At 43.7% G+C, this 27,229-nt stretch overlaps 1 protein-coding gene across 1 annotated transcript in view; it reads right to left on the bottom strand.

Moving 5' to 3' along the window:
* The window catches only part of SLC25A27 (solute carrier family 25 member 27), an 83,579-nt gene that overhangs the window by 37,375 nt on the left and 18,975 nt on the right, over window positions 1-27,229 (bottom strand). Inside the window, exons 4-8 of the mRNA XM_063915223.1 lie at window positions 22,701-22,823; window positions 22,373-22,485; window positions 15,607-15,691; window positions 13,954-14,046; window positions 11,695-11,797 (exon numbers count right to left, since the gene is read on the bottom strand). Coding sequence (XP_063771293.1) covers window positions 11,695-11,797; window positions 13,954-14,046; window positions 15,607-15,691; window positions 22,373-22,485; window positions 22,701-22,823 — 517 coding nt within the window. The remainder of the gene's footprint in view (window positions 1-11,694; window positions 11,798-13,953; window positions 14,047-15,606; window positions 15,692-22,372; window positions 22,486-22,700; window positions 22,824-27,229) is intronic.

The following is a 27,229-nucleotide window of genomic DNA, read 5'->3' as shown; positions in this document are numbered from 1 at the left end:
CCGACAATATCATTTGGTGATACTCGGCCCAATAGAGGATTGAAGCTACTTCCCGCATTGCCATACAGCTTTTCGTTCCTTCTTGTTTGTTGATGTATGCGACCGCCGTCGCATTGTCTGACTGCACCTGAACAGCCTGAGCCTGCAGCCTGTGCACTGCTTGTCGTAGCGCATTGTAAATTGCCCGGAGTTCCAGGACATTTATAGACAGCAATTTTTCGTGAACCGCCCAGAGACCCTGGAGCTGATCATTTTGAACTACAGCTCCCCAATCTCTTGAGACTCGCGTCCGCCGTGAGAATTATCCAATTCCAGGCACCGAACAGTTTCCCTGCGGTTAGATTCTGTACTTTGAGCCACCAGAGTAGAGACACTCTGGCCCTTGGAGACAACCTCACCCTGCGGTAAATCTGCAGATGCGAGCCCGACCACTGTGCGAGCACATCCAATTGAAAAGGACGTGAGTGAAGTCCTCCGAACTGAAGCGCTTCGACAGCCACCACTATTGTGTCTAATAGGCGAATGCACAAATGAACCGAGACTGTGCGTGGCTTGAGCACTAACTGTACCAGATGACGAATGACCTGTACTTTCTGTTCGGGTAGGTAAATTCTTTGATTTACCGTATCGAGAATCATGCCTAGGAATTGAAGTCGTTGAGACGGAATCATTCAGGAATTCGCGTAGACAATGGTAGGAAATCAGATTTCCCCCCCCCACTTGGTCTGCAATCTATCTCGTTTGGAATCCGACTCCGCCTGTTAGGAACATAGCCAAAGTGGACGTTATGCGCCACTAGCGAAGCTGAAAACGCAAGAACCAACTGCCAACGTCCAAAGAAGCTGTAGGCAGCAAGAAGTGTAAGGTGGTCTTTATTTAGGGCAACCCTGAACTGGAGTGCCCTGCCACTACAGCCTTGTTACCTCAAAAACCCTTACCAAAGCAGGGCGAAGCAACAGCCCTACTGCTGTGTAGGGTACACTCCGATAGGTAGTAAAACACCCAATAATTGTAATTGTCTTTCATTGGAAATCGTTCAGCCTTCGCTGAGAACCTGACGTACTGGCCTGGTGCTATGAGGGCTGGCGGCAAATCGACCGCAACATTCTATCTGAAACAGTAAAAAAAAAAAATTATTTTTATTTATTTTTATTTTATTTTTTTCCCTCAGGCAGTACATGCCCCCGCATTCCCCCAAAAGAGGACCGGTAAGGGTCTGTCTGTGCAGTTTTTACGCAGAGCGCTAACCACTATACGATCACGACAACTTAAACGAGCCAGGTAGGAGACGAACCTACAATCTTGTTATCTATAGTCAGATGCGTTATACATTGCGCCACTGGCCCAGATTCGTATTTGTCCGACACACTGTGTGACCGACTTTGCAGCGAAGCTGCTTGTTTGACTATGCATTAGACTTAGTGATCATGTACTCCAACCAGTAAGTACACCACGGAAGTAACGTGTGTATTAACCTGCATTACCGTGCATGTGGTTACCAGCAATAGTGAATCTTCCTGTAGTCATGCTGTACAAAAAACAATTAATAAATTAAACTCCTAACAACACCCCGCTCCTCCAGATGCTAAGTGTTGTAGAGCAGCAACCTCCGGGAAAGAACCAGGAAGTAACGTTAAAAGAAAATGGTGTCCTAGCATGTTTTTTTTTTGTTTTTTTGTTTTTTAACACCTGTTAAACCAGGATCTGAACCAGTGTCCATGCAATCACAATGTTCACTGTGGCCGGGAAGCCTAACCACTTAGCTACAGAGCCACCTGTAAAAACAATAAGCAAAGCTGCTGCAGATGAGGCCTGAACTCACCATGTTTGCCGTGCTCAACAGATACTGTTTAATAAGCACTGTGTGCTGACCAATTAGTCTTGCTTACTGCAAAATAGATTTTTAATGTCAGCATATATATATATATGCCGAAAAAATTCAAAGCCACAGGCGTCGGGAGTACTGACACCCTGTTGGGAGTATTGATAGAACCACTGAACAGAAAAGACCAGGCCTACTGACGAAGTCGAATGACGAAACGCGTATGGGCGTGGTCTGACATTTGGATTTGGAATTAAAGAATGCTGCTTTACACAGTGGGGTAAATCTTATGCCAGTTATACGAGCGGTGGTTTGACCGCCTTTTATGGTACGGGTTTTTACTTGTCACCAATTTGGATTTTTTAAATAAAATATCTTTACTCTTTTAATGCACTATTGGCGCTCCCTGCTTCTTCAATTTTTTCGGCAGAACTACTACCCGCCCGGGATCGGGTACCATTGGGGAAGCGACAGCTGGAAACCCCAGAAGTGCACACTGACAAGAGTCGTCCATCAAATGCTATTGGCAGTCAGTGAATTTGAGGAATATTGTCCCTAGTTCATCTTTGGACTTATAGTTCCACAGGACTCTTTACATATACAGAAAAAACTTCCATCTTGTGATTTGCGCTCATACTATCTGTCTCTACATATATATATATATATATATATATATATATATATATATCTACACATACATACAACAATGTATATTCACACATACTCAGACCTTAATAAATATATATATATATATATATATATTCCATATATGCATACATACACATATATATTATATACCCATATACAAATATCCAGATATATCCTGATACAGAGGTAGAATACATTTTTAGAAGTCTGAAACTAAATGTGACCTCACACAGGCTTAAAACCTGAGATGACTGCTGCTTAACCACAGCTTAGTTAATGGGCCCTATCTAGTGGCCGGCGCCGGGAGCGCGCTCTTGGGAGCAGCCTCTGGAGAGCTATCCTGACTGTTAAACCTATGGTAGGTTTATATTGATAGTGTAAGCCCAAACTGAGCTATTTTTAACAGTTTGAACTAGCATGTATTAGTATGCAATCTAGTTGGATCACCAGTTTCCCCCAGATGGCAAAACACTATGCAACATTGCTTAGCTTCCAAGCTCAGATGAGTTTGGGCGTATCCAGAGTGGTGTGGCTGTAGATTAAAAATACCTACAGCACCTTGTACTCCCAGGTGGCTAATCAGGCCCAACACTGCTTAGCTTCCAAAATCAGATGAGATTGGGCGTATCCAGTGTGGTGTGGCCAAGTGAATTAAGCCAAAGCTGCTGCAGGCTTTGCAGTGCTCCACAGATACTGTTTTATAAGCACCATGTGCTGACCAATTGATATAACATATCTTACTTTACAACAGTGAACAAAGCCATATACAACAAACAGAAAAAGGTCACTCGCGCCCCTGCTGCAGCCCAGTACCAGCCCCCAAGGGCACAACTACTTGAGACAATCTACACAAAAATATGGAGCGGTTCCCAGGCGCTGCAGATGATGGAAAAATTGTTCTTTAGTGTTTCAAAACCATATACAGCTGTGTAGAACACATAAACTCTTCCACTACGTATCACTTCCCAAATTCTTGGAGGTGCGCACCTTACGACTAACCTCCTCAATGCGGGATATATATGTCAAAAGGTTTCTTTGTATTATCTTCATCTATCTCTCCAAGATCACAATGATTCCACAACACGTCCCTTAGAGGGGGCACTCACCTTATTAGTATGCCCTATATTCCTTGAAAGGTATCTTTATAGGCAACAAGCCTCACGGTTTCCACCGGTGATCAACGTTTTTTGTAGCAGATATGTGGATAAATCACAACAGGGTATCCAAAAAGTTGCACAGATTTATTGCACCAAATACAGATATACCCATAAAAACATTAAAATTTAAAACAAAAAATATATAAAATATAGAAAATTTACAATCTCCTGGTTAATGGGAAAACGTTTTTTCCACCATATGCCCTATGGTGCCCACCACTCCAAAGATATACATAGAGACTTTTATCTCAAAAACTGAGTGGGGATCCTATTAGGCAATACTTTAAGGTGAAAAACCCATACAACCTGAGATGTAAGTGCTACACTTACATCTCAGGTTGTATGGGTTTTTCACCTTAAAGTGATCACCGGTGGAAACCGTGAGGCTTGTTGCCTAGATGAAGATGAAGATAATACAAAGAAACCTTTTGACGTATATATCCCGCATTGAGGAGGTTAGTCGTAAGGTGCGCACCTCCAAGAATTTGGGAAGTGATACGTAGTGGAAGAGTTCATGTGTTCTACACAGCTGTATATGGTTTTGAAACACTAAAGAACAATTTTTCCATCATCTGCAGCGCCTGGGAACCGCTCCATATTTTTGTGTAGTGAACAAAGCCAGTATTTGGCTATGCATAAAACCATGTGGCTGACGCAGCTCAGAGCGGCGGGGGACCACACACACACACACACACACACACACAGTATCCTACACAGTGGGGCGGCAGCGTGAGCTGACCGCCCCGTTCAACATACCTGGACCCTGTGGTGAGGGCTATGACGGGGCTTCTCTGTAAGTTCCGTCCAGCCTTTACTGCAGGTTTTAGTCCTGCACGTGGTAGTGAGGGAGCTCTTTTTAGAGAGGTCCGACACCCACAGCTGCTAAAGCAGCCTTCACTATCCCGGACCCACGCCTATTGGAAGGGGGGAAGGGATGTGGTAAATCGTTGAAAAAAGAAAAAAACTTAGAAAAAATTCCAATGAAATGTGGACCTCTGTGGCAGCAAAGCCACAAGCCTACTAACTGTGTCGAGCACAGAAAAAACACTGAGGTACTCAGGGATATGGAGGGGAGGTGTAGTTTCAAAATTAATTTATTCAGTGCCTACTTCCTGTAGAGGCCGTCCATATCCCAAGAGTACTCCAGTGACCCCTAGTGGATGAAAAAGAAATTAGATAACTATCCTTTACCCTTTCCAGTGAAGCCCACCAGGGAGATTTCCCGACGTTATCAAAGAAAAACCCCTTTGTCTATACAATCACGTCTGCGTATGCTCTTCCACAGCGCATATGACACAATAATATCACGTTGCGCTGTGCAAAACAAACGGACATGCGATGCAATAGCACAGCCTATAGATACTAGTTATCTATATGCCCTACAATTGCTGTAGACCACTTTAGCCTAGACCACTCCAGACCACTTTAGTTGTATGGGATCACTTCAGACCACTTCAGTTCCTAATAACGCAGGGTAGCGAACCCTACGCCACCGGGCCTCTACTAACCCAGTGTTACCACTTCAGACCACTTCAGTTCCTGGGTTCAGTATCCACTCACTCCTGCGTTCGCTCACTCAAATACACTTTGTTTTTCTGTACAGAAAATTTGGATTCATTCAGGTTGGCAGCTTTACCCCCAGAGGCAATTTAAAAAAAAATTATTTATACTAAATTTTGTTTTTATACAAAAATGTATTTATTTTTTTTAGAAACCGGGTAGTTTTGTGCTATTGTAGCGTGGATACTGTCCCACCTTTAAACTAAACGAACTATTGTGTAATTTGAACTTAGCGACCGTACTCTTACGCAATTTGCGTAAACACGCGACCGTGCGTATCTCTTACGCCGCGCGTGCAGTTCGGTACTTTGTCCGAGACACGTGTACAAAACCGTACGTCCGCAATAGCACAAATCATACAACTCTATAAATGTGAGCAATAAAACTACTATTGCCCACTAAACACAACACAGTTTCTTTCTGTATAAACCTTTACAACTAGGCCGGACTGCGTTTGTGCTTTACGCTTACTCCTTTAAATATTTATTTTCGTTTTAACTATATAGCAACAAATATCTCCGGTTTCACACAGGTCTAAATGAATCTAGCAATCTGAATGTTATGGCAACAATGTGAGGATATACAAAGAGTCTGGGTGCCGTGTACGCTTTTGGCGCCAAAAAAAATTCACAGATTTTAAATAGCTTTTTTCCTGTTTTTACTTTACGGGTTCTACCAGCATCTCTACAAACCATACAGAGCAGACGCCATCTAATCAGCAATCAAGTAGGGTTTTCAGTGCATCCATCGACCAGGAAAAGGATACGTAGGATACTTTCTGTCCACCCTTTTGCTGATAGATTAAGTCTGCTGTGACCTGTTAGGTAGTGAGTATGTGGAAAACCGGACGGAGCCCCCAATTGAGAATGCTGATTTATATACAGGAATGCAAGATATACTTAAAACACACCTTAAATACACTTTACCATGGGGCCGCTGCGGCCGCTATACTTAATACACACTCTACGTACTATGTACGCTATTAGCGTACAGAGTCCCGTACTGTGTACGGACTTTGCGTACAAACGCCGCGCTGACGGTACAAAGTACACACAGCGCGTACACACCCAGAGATACACGCAAACCCTTAAAAGCTATGTAATGCAATGATAATACACTTTAAACCTTAGCAGGGCAAGGAAGACACGACACCAGATTGAAATTAAACTGCTGGGTTCCGACACCGCAGCGTATTATTACTGAAAGTGGGTTACAATATATACAATACAATATAACAGAATAATGGCTACATTCAATGGTACATACGTGATTGGATTCGCCGTGCTACCCGCTGCGGTCCTCGGTCATGTAATAGATAACTTTGTGAGTGTCAGGAATCTGCATTCTCCGTCGCATCACTACTGTGGAACTACAGGTTCCAGCAGTTCAGTTCTGTTCCAGTTTTCAGTCTACTGCAGCCTGGAGTACACAGTGCTTCAGCTAACCCACAGCTGATCTGAACACCTAATCCAGCAGGGTGTGTTCTCACAGAGATGCAACATCCAATGATCACAGACCAAGGGGTATAAACTCCAGTTCCTGGCTCAGTCTCATCGCCTTGGACAACACGTCACATTCTGTGAACAGGCGTCTCCTGTTTGCAGTCATCTGTCTGCAGAGATACCCCTGTGTATTGGACCTGTGGAACTACAGGTCCCACCAGTTCCAGTTCCGTTCCAGTTCCAGTCTTCAATCCTTTGTTTCCAGCAGTCTTCTATTTCTGGCATCTCCAAGTCATCTCCCTGTTCCAGTGTTCCTGTGGAACTACAAACTCCAGCCACAGCCAGCCACAATCCACCAGCAGTAAGAGACTCTCCTCAGGTGTTTTATCATTATCTACCTGTGCACTCATTATCAGTTACCATCTGTGCATCTCAGCAGTTAACATCTATTTGCTTAGAGACTGTCTCCTGCTTAAGCCCGTTAGGCTATCTGGACTTGTGCTTCATAGAGACTGTACATTTATCAGAGTTCTGTTTTTCCAAAGTTATTTCATCCTGAGTTATACTGAGACTGTGTGCTTTTTACAATTACCGGAGTTCTGTTTGTTTCAATCATAGTTACCAGTGACTTTTGAATATTTATTTCCTGTTATTTCTGGTTTTGCATTCCACTGCAATTGCATTCCATTGCACATGTTATTCAATTGCTTTGTGATCCCTGTGACATAATAAATATCAGCGCCTATGCGCAGGACTATTCTTCGGTCTCCTCGTGTATTACGTTACACCAACACTGACCCACTAGCGCCCCCGCCGGGGACAGACAAGTTACAGAATCCTGACAGTGAGTCTTGTGTCTGACCAGGCCTGCAGCAGGCTCTCTTTATACAATTCATCCAAAACTTAGCACAATGGATACTGTAATCTCTTTGTCCATTGGACACAGGGATGGTCATTTACAGTATAGGAGAGGTCATAGGTCGATTTGAATAGGTAGGCGATGTCTGTTCCAACTGCTCTTGTGGGTGGTCTCCTCTGGATTCCCGCCGCATACATAATGTACAGTAAATACAGTTTATATCTATATTCTGCTCCTGCACATAACTATCCGCAGGAACATGCGATCTTCCTCAAACCAACACCGGAATGTTACCCTTAAAATACCCTACAGCTGGATACCAAACACCACCTTATAACCTTGTTCTGTCCCCTCCTATCCTGTAAAGGTGAATCCCTTTGTTCTGTTACCATTTAAACTGCTGTTACTTTCTGATGTGGTGCAGGGAGACTATGTGTACATTGTGCACTATTTGGATTAAATATGTAGTGTTTTGATAGCTTTCCATGCTTTCACAAACTCTACCGTAAATACCCATACCACGCGCTAATGCGCAGGACCGCGGGAGCGACCATACGCAAATTGCGGATATGTGCACGCACGACAGAACAAGTACACGCGCGGAGGCCATCTGTGTGTAGTTTGTACGTAATGTGTGTACTGCAATATTTTTCAACTTAGACAAAGCTTATTTGGCGGCTTCTCTGGAACCTCCGTCTTCAATTTCAGCGCACTCTACGCGCTCTGTGGGACCTTCGTGGGCGGCTGCCTGTGGGGTTTCCATGACTACTTTATGTCGGGCGGCTACTTGGTCGGGCCGACATACGTTTGTCAAATTCTACAGGTTTGACACTTTTGCGGCCTCTGCATCACAGTTTGGCCGAGCGGTTTTACAGGACTCTCAGCGCTCTCCCGGCAGTCTTGGGAGCTCTGGAACATCCCCATTGTAACTGCGCTCCAGTGTCCCCTAGTGGATGAAGGAGAAATCAGGATTTTGGTACTTACTGATAAATCCCTTTCTCCGATTCCACAGGGGACACAGGACGCCCACCCAGCGCTGTTTCCTCCTTTTTCGCTAAACGGTTTGCAGATCACTATGTGACTGCTTGTTTGGTTCAAGTTAACCTTTTGTCAGGTTAGGTTCCAGGTTTGTTTCGTGTTATCCTGGTTTACATGGCGGCGTTAACCTCCTCTACTTTAATGTTAGTTTATTCCAGCTCTCCTCGGGCACAGTTTTACGTAGACTGGCTTGGAGGGGGGACATAGTAGGGGGGGAGCTAGCCACAGTGTTTGAGTTTTAAAGTGCCAGCTACCAGTTACTGCCTACTATTTCCCCATTGTAACTGCATTCCAGTTTCCCCTGTGGAATCAGAGATAGGGATTTATCGGTAAGTACCAAAATCCTGATTTTGTCATTACATTGTGTACCAAGTTCTGGATTTTATTAGCATGAACGTCTTTATTATCTCAGAAAGCATTCCAGGTTTCGTTCCTATAAAATTGACAGAAACATGTAATCCACTGTACCACTCAGTTCACATCTCATTAATGACTTGCAGATGGTCTCCATTGCTGTGCCGCCATGCTTGTCGGAATCAATCCGACTTTTTTATTTTTAAACAGGGCTAAAAGCTGTCGGATTTGGCCGCAAATCCGACAAAACACATCACATATACACCAGGGGTGCTTACTCCTAACCACAGATGGCTGTGGCCTAGCGGACACGGTCAGCGACTTGCAATGCATGCACCCTCGGTTTCGGTCCCCAGCTGGGTACACAATTATGTTTTTTTTTTTTTTATGTATTTATTATTTTTTTATTCAATAAAGTTATTTGGTGTGTCGCTTCCCTTTATAAAAAAAATCCCCTTCTACAAAATACAATGCCACGCTGCCGCCCTGTTCACACTATTCATTTTGTCATTACATTGTATACTAAGTTCTGGATTTTATTAGCATATACAGCTTTATAATATCCGAAAGCATTTTAGGTTTTCGTTCCTATCAAATTGATAGAAACATTGAAATCCACTGTACCACTCGGTTCCTATCTCGTTCATATGACTTCCAGATGGTCTCCATTGTTGTGCCGCCATTCACATTATGCAGTATACTGTAGTACACAGGCCCTGGAAGAAACCGCACTCCACACACAGGGTCTCATCACATACACACCAGGCGTGCTTATTCCTATCACAGACGGCTGTGGCCTAGGGGATAGAGTAAGGGGCTTGCAGTGCATGCTCCCTTGGGGTTCGATCCCCAGTGGGCCACACAATTATGTTTTTTTTTTATTCAATAAAGTTATTTGGTGTGTCGCTTCTTCCTTTATGTATAAAAAAAATAAAAATAAAAAGATCTCCTACAGTATTCAATGCCATGGTATGCTGAGGCGCTATTTACACTGTATTGTTCCCGTTCTAGGCAGCTCCCTACACTGCAGTATGCAACTCAATGCAGGCTTCTGCACCTCCCCCCATGATCACTCATTAGTATTCATTCCCAATGAACTCACTGTATGCCTGTACCAATGCACCTCCCCGAGCCACACTGCCACCCGTTCACTCTATTGATTTTGGCGTTACATTGTATACGGAGTCCTAGTATCTATTGATTTTGTCGTTACATAGTGTACTAAGTTCTGGATTTTATTAGCATAAACAGGTTTATTATCTCAGGAGCCTAAATCGTACTCTACGCAACGATGTTTGAGGACAACTGTAGGTACAATTCTCACCCAGGCACCTGTCACACATTGTGTCTGTATAAAGCTGGTTCAGGTGGATAAACCTTGCAATACTGCAACACATCAGGATATCTTCCCACTAATGTCTGTTAATGGTAGATGATAACACACCAGCCAATCAGCTCCTGTCATTTTTTCAAACCTGTAATGACTGGCTGGTGTGTTACCACCTTCCACTTATCACTGCCTTATCACTTCTCTAGGCTTAATACATCTGCCCCATAGTTAGCCACATTTCCACACCTAAAAAAGTCAGACACAGAGAGGTAGTCACATAGTACAATACCAGGAAATCTAAAAGATTTCAACCAACACAAGAGCAAGACAAAATAATCACAAAGAGCTTCGTGCCCACAACAGAGCTATAAGCACAAGCGAAACAAAAGAGCTATATGCCAAGACACAAAGTATATAACATTGAAAGTGAAAAGGGCTGTTTGCCCACAAAAGAGCTAAAAATAAGAAGATCCAAAAAGGAGATATCTCCCTGTGGAAAAGAGCTATGGTGGTCATTCCGAGTTGATCGCTCGCTAGCAGTTTGTAGCAGCCGTGCAAACGCTATGCCGCCGCCCACTGGGAGTGTATTTTAGCTTAGCAGAAGTGCGAACGAATGTATCGCAGAGCGGCTACAAATTTTTTTTGTGCAGTTTCAGAGTAGCTCAAAACCCACTCAGCGCTTGCGATCACTTCAGACTGTTCAGTTCCTGTTTTGACGTCACAAACCCGCCCAGCCACGCCTGCGTTTTTCCGAACACTACCTGAAAAAGGTCAGTTGCCACCCAGAAACGCCCACTTCATGTCAATCACTCTGCGGCCACCAGTGCGACTGAAAAGCCTCGCTAGACTTTGTGCAAGACTACATTGTTCGCTGTGCTCGTACGACGCGCGTGCGCATTGCGACGCATGCGTAGAAATGCTGTTTTTTAGCCTGATCGCTGGGCTGCGAACAAATGCAGCTAGCGATCAACTCGGAATGACCCCCTATAAGCAGGCATAAGCGCTCCAACAAAGAGTTATAAACAAAAGAGCTTTTTCATAACCACCCAAAACTGAACAATGACTGATATAACTTAATATTTCTACCATGCTCAATATCAAAACCAACAGCTGGATAAACTATTCTTTCATACTTCAACCCGCAGAACTTTCCTCCATGGATTTGCACTGGTGCAACAAGGAAATTAGTTACCTAGGAGACTGCAAGCTTGACATTCACACTCACAAGTCTCTTGAACCTCGTGCAGCTTTTTAAACTTTGTAAAAGTCACAGCTGTTGATGGATGGGGTAGAAACCACGCTGGACAGGTTTACTTTAAAACTATAAAACACGTTTGTAAATATATCTGCATATGCTATGCCAAACGATTCTCAGTATCACTGTAAACACTAAATGGATATTAAGCAAATCTCAGGAGAATACTTAAAAAGGATGTCTGTGTATATTTGTGTATTTTATTGACATCCAAGTGAAAAGCTTTTACCATTCTCATCCACGTAGGAATGAAACCTTTGTAGAGGGACGGGAATCCCTCCCCGCGTACGGCTTGAATAAAGCAATCAGTGGAAGACTTGTACAAGATCCCCCTGTAAAACAGACACACAGGAACGTGAAGTGGCCAAAATCACATAAACTACAATACAATAGCGGAGACATTAAGAATGATGTCAATGACCTCTTTCCTCCTCCCCACACTGAGGGGGTAATTCCAAGTTGATCTCAGCAGGAAATTTTTTAGCAGTTGGTCAAAACCATGTGCACTGCAGGGGAGGCAGATATAACATGTGCAGAGAGAGTTAGATTTGGGTGGGTTATTTTGTTTCTGTGCAGGGTAAATACTGGCTGCTTTATTTTTACACTGCAATTTAGATTGCAGATTGAACTCACCACACCCAAATCTAACTCTCTCTGCACATGTTACATCGGCCTCCTCTGCAGTGCACATGGTTTTGCCCAACTGCTAAAAAATTTCCTGCTGCGATCAACTTGGAATTACCCCCTGAATCGGATAAAGAGTAAGGGACAAAGGGATCTATGTACTAAACCTTGGAGATATAAAGTGGAGAGAGATATAGTGCCACCCAATCAGCTCCTAGCTGTCACGATACAGGCAGTGTTTGAAAAATGACAGGAGCTGGTTGGTAGTTTATCTCCGTTTACTTTATCTCTCTCCAAGGCTTAGTACACAGACCCCTTAGGGGAGTCTATGTACTAAGCCTTGGAAAGTGATAAAGTGGAGAGAGTATCAGGCTAGTATATGGGTAACCTTGGCAAATTATGCCATAGTGCAATGGACAAGGTGGATCTATATGTGGTAATTTATTTCCATTTTTTTTTAAACTTTTTTATACTTTACGATCCATGTGGACTACGATTGGGAATAGTAACCTGCGCCAAGCGCAGCGGTAGCAGAGCGAGTCACCTAGCCCGAAGCATGGTAAGCGAAGCGAGCCACGCAACGGGACAATGAGCACTACTTGGGGTTCCCGGTCACTTTACGAAGAAAACTACACACAACAAAAAAAATACATGTTGACCTTTTTCCAAGTCGACATGATGACCATGTCGATCTTTTCCAGGTGTTGACCTAGTGCCTGTCGACCAATAGTGGTCGACCTAATAAGTGTCGACCCAATGATCCCATTCCCAGCGGCAGTGGGTTGTCAGAATAGAGGACCAGCTCCTGGGCCGACGTCATTTCTTACATGTTTCCTACTCTATCCTAGAGGAAGCCTGCTGCCTCGGAGAGAGCATACTAAAAAACCCTAACGCACTGACTAAAATACAACACATTTTACTAACAAGGCCTGATATAGCAAAGCATAAAGGGGGGTACTCACGGAGCGATATTCTAAGCAATCTGACTAGATTGCTTAGAATATCGGCAGGATCGCTCCGTGTGTAGCCCCCTCGGCGATAGCGATGCGCGGCCCCGCACATCGCTATCGCCGCTGCTAGATTGGCCTGCATGCAGGCCAATCTAGCGGGTCGCTCACTTCACCCGCTGGGTGAAGTGAGCGGCCCCCCCGTCTCCCCCCGCACGCTCAGCACAGATCGCGCTGTGCTGAGCGGCAGGAGAGATGTGTGCTGAGCGGTTCGCTCAGCACGCATCTCTCCTTGATCGGCCCGTGAGTACTGGGCTTAAGACTAGGCACACACTATACAATTATCTGTCAGATAATCTGACAGATCTGGCTGGTTGGGATGAAAATTTGTTAATGGATGAGAGCAAATGACAATTGCTCCTAAACACTGGAAAACGAGCAAAAACTGTCGTTCAAACACATATTTAACCAACTTGTATGAACGACAGTTTTTGTCCGTTTTCCAGTGTTTGGGAGCAAATGGTCGATTGTCATTTGCTCTCATCCATTAACAAATTTTCATTCCAACCAGCCAGATCTGGCAGATTATCTGCCAGATAATTGTATAGTGTGTACCTAGCTTTAGAGGGAGATGTATCAAACCTTTGAAAAAGATATAAAGTGGAGAGAGATAAAGTACCAACCAATCAGCTCCTAACTGTAATTTTTTTTCAAACACAGCCTGTGACATGACAGGAACTGATTGGCTGCTACTTTATCTGTCTCCAAAGTTTCATGCATCTTCCACTTTGTGACAGGTCCTCTTCTAATCTATGTGCTGACCTGAAGGAAGCAAGAACAGAAAATGAATAAAATAGGATTAATTTCATTGCGACTGGTATCATTTCCTGCATCCAACACCCGAAGGATATACTCACCGCCCGTGCTTGTCTCTTGGTTGGTTCATTATCCTGGTCTTGATGACGTCAGCCGGTGTGCCTAAAGTTGCCGCCACCAGACCTGAACATATGCTATTTACAAAGATAAACATTGAGGTCAGACATTAAGCATCATAATTAGTTCTGACAATCACATCAATCTGCCCATAATGGTTATTCTAAAAACTTCTCTCACTGGATTAAAGGCTGGAAGAGCTTCAACCATTAAACGGGTTGCGCCAAGGTTGTTTCCAGAGTTATTAAACCGGCAATGTTTTAACATAAGGGACACCTGTATAGTGATTGCTGCAGAGATCATTACCTATGATATTAAAGTAGGAGATTGTTTATATTTCTTAGATAAATGCAATTAAATAAAAAAAAAAATGCGGTGTAGACCCCCTTTCTTTTTCCCCCTCTGCATTCTGATTACATACATTGCTTTCCTCTATGTATCATTCTGTGCACTTTGCCATGTATTTATATAATCAGGCGGTGCTATATTTTTTCACTGCTCTGAGAAACAGAATATAGCTCAGCTGCACTCTTTGCATTGGATACAGCACTGTATGTAGAGCAGATGTGTGTCATATCCAAAGGCAACTGAATTTAGAAATAGACGTCAGAATAAAACAAATGAAATAAAGTCTTGAGAAAGCAATCACTTTTTTAACCACCAAGCCAGCAGCAGATCAGAAGCACTTACTTTGCAGACCAGATCGCAGGTATGAAAATATTCATATGCAAAATGTGCTTTTTATTTTTAAATAGATGTTTACTTAATCAAATGGTCTGTGTTTTGCCCTGGCGGTGCCTAACAAGCAGTTTTCTGGCTCCGACCGCAGGAAACAGCTGAAGCAAAGTGCCTTGTAGAATTATAGGCCACTTGTTTCTGCCAGACTGTTTCTTATGATCTTGTCAGGCATTAGGGTAAAGATAAATACATACATAAAGTTTAATCTCCACGTTCCCCGCTCTTATAATAATCTATGTGGATGACGTCACAAAAAAACTCCCTGATGTTTTGAATTTTTTTTTCCTGCAGAGTAGAAGTCTAAATTGGGTTATTGTCCTTGAATTTAAGATCCTCCTGCATCAGAATAACTAGGATAAGTGGTAATAGGTTCCAATAACTGATCGCACCAACAGGGGATGGCATTTATAGCCTACAGAAATCGCGAGGGGCGTGGCCGTCCTCTGAGTGTCCCAGTTATGAAGTGAAAAATGACTGGACCCCTGACTTAGACTTATACCAGAATTAATAAGTAATTTATATTTAGAGGCTACGATACAATCTATTGCAGTGGTTCTCAAACTCGGTCCTCAGGACCCCACACAGTGCATGTTTTGCAGGTAACCCAGCAAGTGCACAGGTGTATTCATTATTCACCTACACATTTTAAAAGGTCCACAGGTGGAGCAAATGATTTCACTTGCTATTCTGTGAGGAGACCTGCAAAACATGCACTGTGTGGGGTCCTGAGGACCGAGTTTGAGAACCTGTGATCTATTGGAAACTGCTACTCTTGGTGATCCCAGCTAATAAAAAGGTTAGGTGTCACTGATCTAATGCACATTGCTAAATGCCACAAATCAACTCAATATAAAACTAAACTACCTGTACAAAAACATTAAAAACCATGCATAAATTACCTGGAAACGCTGTGGCATACACTGTTGTCCTTGAGGTTTGTGTTCCGAAGCAGAAAGTGTTTGACAGTATCATAAGTGGTCAGGTCTGGGGGAAACACAACACAGGAAAAGGAAGAGCAACATAGCGTTGGGTCCAGTTACATGGAATTATTATACTGAAGAGGCAGATTACGAAGGTCCCTGCAGCCATGTTTGCCTGGGTGTCTGTGTGGAATTTGTTATGTAAAGAGCTATAGGGAATTTCACTTTGGTTGATCATTGTAAACCATTCTTGACAAACAATTTTCACCCACAACAATCTCTTACTAATCACAATACAGTTAAATCTGATACCCCCGGAATGTGACTTTACGATTGGTCAATGACCCCCACCAGCAGATGTGTAAGGTCGATAACTGGGAAGTATGTGACAAATATCAAAGGTGTAACAGAGGAGGCAATATTGTAAAATAGGAGGAGACACAGCTTGAACAAGGATGGAGACTGCAAAGTGACATAAAGGGGGATATTCAATTACAGTCAGATCCATTAGCGGGCCATTTCCGCTCATTTCCCCTCCCATTTTGACCATTTATTTCCGCCCTCTCTTATGGCGGGGTCGAAAACACATGGATGAGCAGAGATTCCGCTCATCCATGTGTTTTTCAACTTGTCGGAATTTCCGACAGGGCGGAAAAACCGCACTTCAATTGAACATTGAAGTGTCGGAAAGATCCGATTATCGTCGGAAAGTAACGTCTTTCCGCCCTGTCGGAACTTCGGACTGTAATTGAATATCCCCCAAAGAACTGTTTCCACGGTGCTACATCCAGGGACTGTATCTACCAGCAATTGTAATTTGCATTTACAGAGTAAAGTAGCTAAAAAATGCATGGGGCAAGTTACTGCTATTGTTAAGACTTGAATATAAGATATTACACTCATTAGTAACAAACCCAGACACACCAGCAAAATGTGCAGAGCCTGCGGGTTCTTCTCTGCTGATCAATTCTGTCTCACATCACTTACACCACCGTCCAGCTATTCTGCCCCATGCATGTACGGCCAAACGGTCTACAGATCGGGGAAACTGACAGTCAGAGAGAGCAACCAGACTAGCTGTACAAGCACACAGTGACACACTACGGCAGGGGTGGGCAACCTTTTTTCTACCGAGGGCCATTTGGATATTTATAAAATCCTTCGGGGGCCATACAAAAATTCTCAACTTAAAAAATTACCCTGCCCCCCAGTAGGTCTGCCTCTTAGAGGCACTGTGTGTGCGCGCCGGAGGCGCGCGCACCAAAAAAATGGGTGTGGCCAATTAAAATGGGACGTGATACACATATGCCCCCAATAGTGCAGTGCCAGATCCACAATTGCCCCCACAGTGCCAGGTATACAAATGCCCCCACAGTGCCAGGTATACAAATGCCCCTCACAGTGCCAGGTATACAGATGCCGCCACAGTGCCAGGTATACAAATGCCCCCGCAGTGCCAGGTATACAAATGCCTCTCACAGTGCCAGGTATACAGATGCCCCCACAGTGCCAGGTATACAGATGCCCCTCGCAGTGCCAGGTATACAAATGCCCCCCACAGTGCCAGGTATACAGATGCCCCCACAGTGCCAGGTATACAAATGCCAGCCACAGTGCCAGGTATACAGATGCCAGCCACAGTGCCAGGTATACAGATGCCCCCACAGTGCCAGGTATACAAATGCCCCTCACAGTGCCAGGTATACAGATGCCCCCACAGTGCCAGGTATACAAATGCCCCTCACAGTGCCAGGTATACAGATGCCCCCACAGTGCCAGGTATACAAATGCCCCTCACAGTGCCAGGTATACAGATGCCCCCACAGTGCCAGGTATACAAATGCCCCTCACAGTGCCAGGTATATAGATGCCCCCACAGTGCCAGGTATACAGATGCCCCCCACAGTGCCAGGTATACAAATGCCCCTCACAGTGCCAGGTATACAGATGCCCCCACAGTGCCAGGTATACAGATCCCCCCCCCCCCACAGTGCCAGGTATACAGATGCCCCCACAGTGCCAGGTATACAAATGCCCCTCACAGTGCCAGGTATACAAATTCCCCTCACAGTGCCAGGTATACAGATGCCCCCACAGTGCCAGGTATACAGATGCCCCCCCACAGTGCCAGGTATACAGATGCCCCCACAGTGCCAGGTATACAGATGCCCCCCACAGTGCCAGGTATACAGATGCCCCCCACAGTGCCAGGTATACAATTGCCCCTCACAGTGCCAGGTATACAGAGGCCCCCCGTCCTGCTTACCGCTGCTGCTTTCGGCGGGACACGGAGGAGAGCGCGGCTATGTTGGGCGGCGGCGTGTAGGACTTGAAACCAGCCGCCGGTTCGAGAGCCAATCAGAGCTCGCGGACCGTTAGCCGCGGCTCCTGATTGGCTGCCAGTCCGCGAGCTCTGATTGGTTCACGAACCGGCGGCTGGTTTCTAGTCCTACACGCCGCCGCCATCCGCCGCGCTCTCCTCCTGAGTCCCTGTCCTGACAGCTGAGACACGCTGCCGCCGGACTGAGCGGCGGCGTGTCTCACAGAGAAGTGGGTGGGCCGGAGCCAACGGCTTCGCGGGCCTTATATGGCCCGCGGGCCGGAGGTTCCCCACCCCTGCACTACGGGGTAGAGGTACCAAACCTTCAAGAGAGATAAAGTGGAAAGAGATTTAAAAAAAAAGGAGAGATGTACTAAGCAGCGAATAGAGTGGGGAAGTGAGCCAGTGGAGAAGTTGCCCATGGCAACCAATCAGCTGCTCTGTATAATTTTATAGTATGCAAATTATAAATGTTACTTCAATGCTGATTGGTTGCCATAGACAACTTCTCCACTGGTTCACTTATCCACTCTTTTCTCTACTTTGTACATGTCCCCCTAAAGTACCAACCAACCAGCTCCTAACTGACATGTCACATACAGACCAAAAAAATGAGAAAGCGCTATTCACATTTGATGTGGATTTTATTTATCCTTAAAAATAAATTTTCACTAAAAAGCACATAGTATGTATTCAATTTAAATGCCGGCCGGCAATGCACAAACAGTAAATATAAAAATATTACAATAAACTCAGTAATAATAATCTTGATATTTCCTTTCACCTGTATATTATAAGTACAATGACTCTGATTTACAATCTGTCTATATTATGACAGAGATTCACATGCATACAATGTATCCACCTTAGGATCTTCTCATGTTAGTATGTTGTTACTATTATAGCCAGGCAATTGTTGGACTTGTGCCTCTGTAACAATATTAAACCATGCTGGTATCCATGAATCCCGGGTTAATGGAGTGCATGTATTTCACAGTGGATTTTTGTGATAAATTTGTTTAAAGATGTTAATTGCAGTTCATAAATAAAGTTAATACATGTATGGTGATTTTGCCACTGTATAAATAATATTAAATGAAAGTACCGTACAGATGCCTCTGTTCAAACGCACTGATTAAATTGCTGCTCCTGGCTGGTGTTCCGCAATTGCCTTTAGTTGGAGTTGAACGGCTTTTATCCGCGGTGTGTTCTCTTTTTCCTCCCGGCCGGTAAACACTATCCCCGGCCTTATCCGGAGTCCGAGAACGGGTGATGTTGAAGATTTCTGCTCTCCACAAGGGCTGTGCTCAGTTTTTCCTCCCGGCCGGTAAGCACTCCCCTCGGCCTTATCCGGAGTCCGTGAGCCGATGGTGGTGAAAGTTTCTCCTCTCCACAAGGACTGTGCTCAGCTGGCTGGCTGGTAAACTCGGTCTACAATGCAATGTGACCGGAGATGCTGACATACGCGTTTCTCCGCCTACTTGCAGGTATCGGCGGCTTCCTCAGTGTCATGAGATTTCTCCTCTGACTACTCCTTTTTAAATAGCCATTCAATTAATCAATCCATGTGCATTCAATTAACTAATCATTCCCTCTCTCTGAAGGCACAAGTCTCTATTCTAATATCATTTATTATTCCATTATATATTGCCTAGGAAACAATTTAAATATACATATATAATACATATAAAAAGAATATATATATATAGTGTGCAATTTACATGCTTAAAAAAAATTTTACTAATCAAAAAAAGAATAAAATAAAATAAAATAAAATAAATGGATCTTTCTTTTATAGTGCCAATACGACATATATTAATATATACCTATAATAATTGCATTTGTTTGCATTTTTATTTTCTTTTTTATTTTATATAATTATATTTATTTATTTATTTATATATAAGAGTATTTCTAATCATTATAATTTAATTGTCAAAGAAAGCGGGACACGCAAATCTCTGTTATGGAACTCCACTATATTCTTTTATGGCCATTATTAATATTTATAAACCATTTCTATTTATTATCTTGCTACCTAGTATGGTGGACAGTATATATCAATCATAATCTCATATATTTATATAAGTATAATCTGCTAAATACATAGCATTTTAGTATGACCTAAAATGTCTACCTGTGTCTGTTTCCCCAATAGATGTAACCAGGTATATATATATGCATATATACATGCATATATACACATGTGGTATATGCATTCAATGTATATCCCTATTCTTAGATCCCTATTTAACTCAGCATAATGTGTCAATGGGTATGTATACAGTTATTCAATGGACAGTTTCCTAATCCTCTCTACACTCCATTTAATTCTACTGTGTCATTCAGGCCTGAGGGAACCATGGTGTCTAACAGAAAGATCCAATAAGCTTCGCGTCTGCGGAGCCTATTGAAACGATCCCCCCCTCTACTTGTTGTTTTGATGTGTTCAATGCCTATCATGGTCATATTCTCCCATTTATTCTTTTTATATGTATTATATATGTATATTTAAATTGTTTCCTAGGCAATATATAATTGAATAATAAATGATATTAGAATAGAGACTTGTGCCTTCAGAGAGAGGGAATGATTAGTTAATTGAATGCACATGGATTGATTAATTGAATGGCTATTTAAAAAGGAGTAGTCAGAGGAGAAATCTCATGACACTGAGGAAGCCGCCGATACCTGCAAGTAGGCGGAGAAACGCGTATGTCAGCATCTCCGGTCACATTGCATTGTAGACCGAGTTTACCAGCCAGCCAGCTGAGCACAGTCCTTGTGGAGAGGAGAAACTTTCACCACCATCGGCTCACGGACTCCGGATAAGGCCGAGGGGAGTGCTTACCGGCCGGGAGGAAAAACTGAGCACAGCCCTTGTGGAGAGCAGAAATCTTCAACATCACCCGTTCTCGGACTCCGGATAAGGCCGGGGATAGTGTTTACCGGCCGGGAGGAAAAAGAGAACACACCGCGGATAAAAGCCGTTCAACTCCAACTAAAGGCAATTGCGGAACACCAGCCAGGAGCAGCAATTTAATCAGTGCGTTTGAACAGAGGCATCTGTACGGTACTTTCATTTAATATTATTTATACAGTGGCAAAATCACCATACATGTATTAACTTTATTTATGAACTGCAATTAACATCTTTAAACAAATTTATCACAAAAATCCACTGTGAAATACATGCACTCCATTAACCCGGGATTCATGGATACCAGCATGGTTTAATATTGTTACAGAGGCACAAGTCCAACAATTGCCTGGCTATAATAGTAACAACATACTAACATGAGAAGATCCTAAGGTGGATACATTGTATGCATGTGAATCTCTGTCATAATATAGACAGATTGTAAATCAGAGTCATTGTACTTATAATATACAGGTGAAAGGAAATATCAAGATTATTATTACTGAGTTTATTGTAATATTTTTATATTTACTGTTTGTGCATTGCCGGCCGGCATTTAAATTGAATACATACTATGTGCTTTTTAGTGAAAATTTATTTTTAAGGATAAATAAAATCCACATCAAATGTGAATAGCGCTTTCTCATTTTTTTGGTCTGTCTGTTTCTATTTCAGGGGCGAAATACCAATTGCCCCTGAGAGAGCTGCTTACGCATTTGTATAAATCATAGCGCCTGGAATTTTCACTTGTGACATGTCACATGCTGTGTTTGAAAAATGACAGTTAGGAGCTGATTGGTTGGTACTTTCGCCCGGATTTATCAAGCCTTGGAGAGTGATAAATAGCACGGTGATAAAGTACCAGCCAATCAGCTCCTTCAAACACAGCATGTGACATGACAGTTAGGAGCTGGTTGGTTGGTACTTTATCACCGTGCTATTTATCACTCTCCAAGGCTTGATAAATCTGGGCCTATATCTCTCTCCAAGCTTTGACACATCTCTCTTTGGTTTCTAAAGGCCCATATAAACGGGAGAGATGTGTGGTGAGCGAACCGCTCAGCACACATCTCTCCCGCCGCTCAGCACAGCGCGATGTGTACTGAGCGATGTGGGGGAGGACGGGGGGCCGCTCATTTCACCCAGCGGGTGAAATGAGCGACGTGTTAGATTGAGCCTGCGTGCAGGCCAATCTAGCAGCGGCGATAGCGATGCGAGGGGCCGCGCATCGCTATCGCTGTGGGGGGTACACACGAGTGATCTGTTCTTAAAATCTAAGCAATCTAGTCAGATTGCTCAGATTTAAGCATGGATCTCTCCGTGAGTACCCCCCTTAAGGGTTGCAATAGTTTTACAATCAGAAGCAGGCTTCAGCCAGATCACACTAGTAAGTACACATCTGATAAGTCACTTGGGTGCTATTTGCATATCCCCTAAAAAATGGTGCTGGTTCACGGTGCTTGGGTGGCTAGTAGACAGGTCATCTTCACTCAAGGTCCATTTACCTCCCATATTTACCAATGCGGCTCTCTGAACATTCGGTATCCATCCTGCCCACAAGCCACGAATTCCTCCTTTGGACACAATGGTTACCAGTGCATGATAGAACCCTCGAACTCTGGAAATAAAGATGAAAGCTGTACAGATGAGACGATACAGTAAGAAGAAACAGTAACCCAGATCTTCTAGCTGCTATACACATATACAATATGTGGGATCACCTGTAGAGTAGCTGGTCTTTCAGTGGCCTGTACTGTAACGGGCATTATGTGGTGCTGTGAGGCTATGTAATAGGCTGTGGGGCAGAAAATGCCTAGATTGTCAACAACTCACCGGGGTGGTTTCCCCTCCAGCCTCCGCTTCCCTTCCATCTGCATCTGAACTTTCACCAGATCTGTTGGACTAGCGAAGAACTGCCCAATAGCTCCAGCCGACATCCCGCTCACCACAGCTTTCCTGGGACAGGAGAGCAACCGCAACATTTATGAAGAGAAGATCATTAGAAGAGGAAATATCTATACAGTACATCAGGCAATGCCCGAAGGTTTCTGTGGAATACAAAGGACAGGTTGCTGTATTCCAATGGCTTTTTTGTCATAGACCTACGAGAATGAATTGGCTGCTATCAGCCAGTATTTGTACTGCTAGTACAGAGGATACGGAATCTAGTGGACCAGTGGTTTTCATCAGGGACTCCCGTAAGGAGGTTGGGACTTTGCTGCGCCTGGTATGCAGGTCGCAGGCCCCTTTAGTGGTTACTAGCGTGGTAGAAGTGGAGTTGGTACACTGGGAGGTCTCGAGGAAGCCACAGGGATTAAGCAAAGAGGGCTCATACTGGGATATCACACACTGTATGTGTGATGGGGTAACCCAGAGAGTAGTCACTAACAAGCCGGTCATTCACAGAGCACAAAGCCTCCGTAAGCTGAAACTAGGCAGTGAGCCCAATACTCTGGCACCTATCTGCGGCCACAGCACCCATTACACTTTCAGAATACACTGTTTCATGGTAGTTTTATTATATTGTCCTTTCCCCCTATGTCTTCTTACTTCCACACCTACAGCATGTCCCCTTTCCCCCTATGTCTTCTTACTTCCACACCTACAGCATGTCCCCTTTCCCCCTATGTCTTCTTACTTCCACACCTACAGCATGTCCCCTTTCTCCCACTTTCCTCATTCCTACTCCCTTCCCATGAAAACACTCCATGCAAATTGTCAGTTGCTCATTGTGAGAGCTTGCATTCTGAAGTGAGGCTTGGCTTTTTAAGTGAATTGTGAGTTTGAAACAGCAGCAGGTGAGTTAGAATACAGAAAAAGGTGAGTTTTATAATACGCAATCAGGAACACAAATATTTGCAATACCATTAAGTCTCTGGTGAGGCTGCAAGGGGCTGACCTTGTGAGTGAGTGAGAGGGTCTCTAACTTGGAGTAGCAGAGGGGCTGTGATTGTTGCGTGTGTGAGGGGCTGAGATTTCGTGTGTGTGGGAGGGGCAGATATGTTGAGGGTATAGGGCTGCCTTTGTTTCTTGTCTTTGTTTTTGTTCTATTTTGTGTGTGAGCATACTAGGTACTGCCCAGGGACGCTGCCGGTGGGGAAAGAGCCTACTGCTGCTGCCAGCAGGTACTACCAGGGAGCCACAATCGGCCTGCGGGGTCTGAATCCACTGCTGAGATGCACAAGAGGGCAAGGAGGACTGCTGCCGCAGACATCAGAGGAGAGGACGGAAGGGGACGGAGACTGCTGAATAAAAGCGAAGGAACCGGTGACTACTGCTGCATAAAAGCGAAGGACTAGGGAACACAAGGGATAGATAAGTATAAGCTTAACTTCATCATTGTATAGTAAGTGTTTTGCCTAGATTGTTTTGCTTCTATATTTCTTCTTGGGTAACAGGGAGTTAGACCTTACAAAAATATGGGTGGGGCTGGGATTGGGGATATCACTCAGTGCATGTCGTGCAAGATGTACGCGCACCTGGAGCAACCGTCCCAGTGTGAGTACATCTGCACGAGGTGTTTGCGAACGGTTACCCTGGAAGCCCAGGTAACTGATCTAGAGCAAACCGTTACGTGACTGAGGGAGATTCCAATCTAGAGCGAAGTTTAGATAGAACGGTGGAGGAGTTGCGGGAGGGGTCACTGGTAGATGAGGATGACCAGGCAGTTAGCTGGGTCACAGTTAGAAGGTAGAAAAAGAGGGGGAGGCTCGAGATCTCTGAACTATCAAACCCGAATAAATTTGCCCGACTGGACGAGGAATCGGAGGATGATAGTGAGGAAATGACGGTGCCGGAGGGGACTGTTTCCTCTAGCATCCAGAGGAGCGGCCCCTCTGGCGCAGTTGGGATAAAAGTTAGTAAGGTACCTAGTCAGATTGTGGTGGTAGGGGATTCCATTATCAGGAAGACAGATAGAGCAATCTGCTACCGGGACATCTAAGGTAATATTCTCCGAATTATTACACGTGCCACGCGCTAGTCCAGGGAGGCAGAGGGAGATTAGGGAGGTAAATGTGTGGTTTAGGGATTGGTGCCGGAACGAAGGGTTTTAGAATAACAGTGACCGATGACGATTACGGGTCATCTTTGCTGCATAAGAATTAGGATGTCCCTACCATAAGGGGAAATACATATCTCAATTGTATGTATGTAAATGCCAGAAGCCTTACAGGTAAAAAGGGGGAACTAGAAATCCTCGCAGCAAGCAAGGAATATGATATTATAGGCATTACTGAAAAGTGGTGGGACGAATCTCACGATTGGACAGTCAATCTAGAGGGTTACACGCTGTACAGGAGAGACAGACTAAATAAACGGGGTGGAGGGGTTTGCCTTTACGTAAAGCCATTTCTAAAACCTGTTATACGGGAAGATAATCAAGAAGGAACTGTAAATACTATTGAGACGTTATGGGTAGAAATTGCATGCGGGGGTAAAGGAATAAAGAAGTTATTATTGGGGATATGCTACAGGCCACCTGGTATTAATGTGTCTGACGAGAAATTGTTACTGGGCCAGATGTACTAAGCTTGAAAAGTGATAAATATCACTGTGATAAAGCACCAGCCAATCGGCTCCTAACTGTCATTTTTCAAACACAGCCTGTTACATGGCAGTTAGGAGCCGATTGGCTGGTGCTTTGTCACAGTGATATTTATCACTTTTCAGGCTTAGTACATCTCCCCAAATGAATCAAATTGAAAGAGCAGCAGGAGTAGAAGACATAGTAGTGATGGGAAACGTAACTATCCCGAGATAAACTGGAAAATCAATTCATGTGATACTGCTAGGGGCAATATGTTTTTAAACACGCTAAATGATAATTACTTAGTTCAATTAATCGAGGAACCAACTAGGTACAATGCAATCTGAGACCTGGTATTAACTAATAATGGGGAATTGGTATCAAATATTGAAGTAGGAGAGCCCATAGGTAACAGCGACCACCATATGGTCACATTCAATATCAGTTTTCATAAGCAGTCCTATACTGGCTCAATTAGGACTCTAAACTTTAGCAAAGCCAACTTTGACATGATGAAGGAAGCGTTAAGGGACATTGAATGGGAAATTCTGTTTCAAGGAAAAAATACTACAGAGAAATAGGATGTATTAAAATCACTGCTAATTAATAATACTCGTAAATGTATTCCCACCAGCAGCACAAAAAAGGAATAAAAATCCCAAACCAATGTGGTTTAACAAAAATATAAAGGAATTAATGGACAAAAAAAGATGAGCATTTAAAAAATACAAATCTGAGGGGGATTCGGAGTCATTCCAGCACTATAAGGACTGTAACAAAATATGCAAAAAAGGAATAAGAGCGGCTAAAGTAGAAACTGAAAAACTAGTAGCAAAGGAAAGCAAAGCGAATCCCCCAAAAAAATGTAAGTACATCAACAGCAAGAGACTAAAGAAGGAGAGTATAGGCCCTTTAAAGGACAAGAGGGGAGTCTTAATCAAAAATGATAATGATATAGCAAACAAACTAAACAAGTTTTTTTCATCGGTATTTACCAGAGAGGACCAAATGCTGGGTCTAACACAAAATCTCAACAAAGATAATGTCCCACTGCTAAATGCTTATTTATGTGAGGAGGTGGTCTGTGACCGATTAAAAAAGTTAAAGTTAAAGTTATTAATAAGTCATCTGGTCCAGATAGAATACACCCGAGAGTTCTTATGGAGTTGCACGCTGAACTAGCAAGACCTCTATTTTTGATCTTCATGGATTCAGTTAAATCGGGTATGGTTCCCAAAGACTGGCGTATAGCGGAGGTAGTGCCGATATTCAAAAAGGAGAGCAAAGCTGAACCAGGTAATTATAGACCAGTTAGTCTTACATCTATAGTGGGGAAAGTATTGGAAGGTATTCAAAAAGGGACAGTATTCAAAAATAGGATTTTAATTACCTGCCGGTAAATCCTTTTCTCGTAGTCCGTAAAGGATGCTGGGGTCCATATTAGTACCATGGGGTATAGACGGGTCCACCAGGAGTCACTGGCACTTTAAGAGTTTAATAGTGTGTGCTGGCTCCTCCCTCTATGCCCCTCCTACCAGACTCAGTCTAGAAACTGTGCCCGAGGAGACGACATACTTCGAGAGAAGGAATTACACAGATAGTGGCGAGATTCATACCAGCTCACACAACATACAAATCCGGCTAACATACGGGAAACTCAGCAACAGCTGAAACAGTACTGAAAGAGTAAATAACGCAGAACTTACCTAGGAACCAGGCAGTACTGAACTATAAAACCAATGCAGGAAAACGAAGCGCTGGGCGGGCGCCCAGCATCCTCTATGGACTACGAGAAAAGGTTTACCGAGAGGTAATTAAAATCCTTTTTTCTCTT

The sequence above is a fragment of the Pseudophryne corroboree genome, chromosome 4, assembly GCF_028390025.1.
Source record: "Pseudophryne corroboree isolate aPseCor3 chromosome 4, aPseCor3.hap2, whole genome shotgun sequence".
Classification (NCBI taxonomy): domain Eukaryota; kingdom Metazoa; phylum Chordata; class Amphibia; order Anura; family Myobatrachidae; genus Pseudophryne; species Pseudophryne corroboree.
The sequence above is the reverse complement of the archived record's forward strand: the minus strand, read 5'-3'. Positions and strand labels throughout refer to the sequence as shown.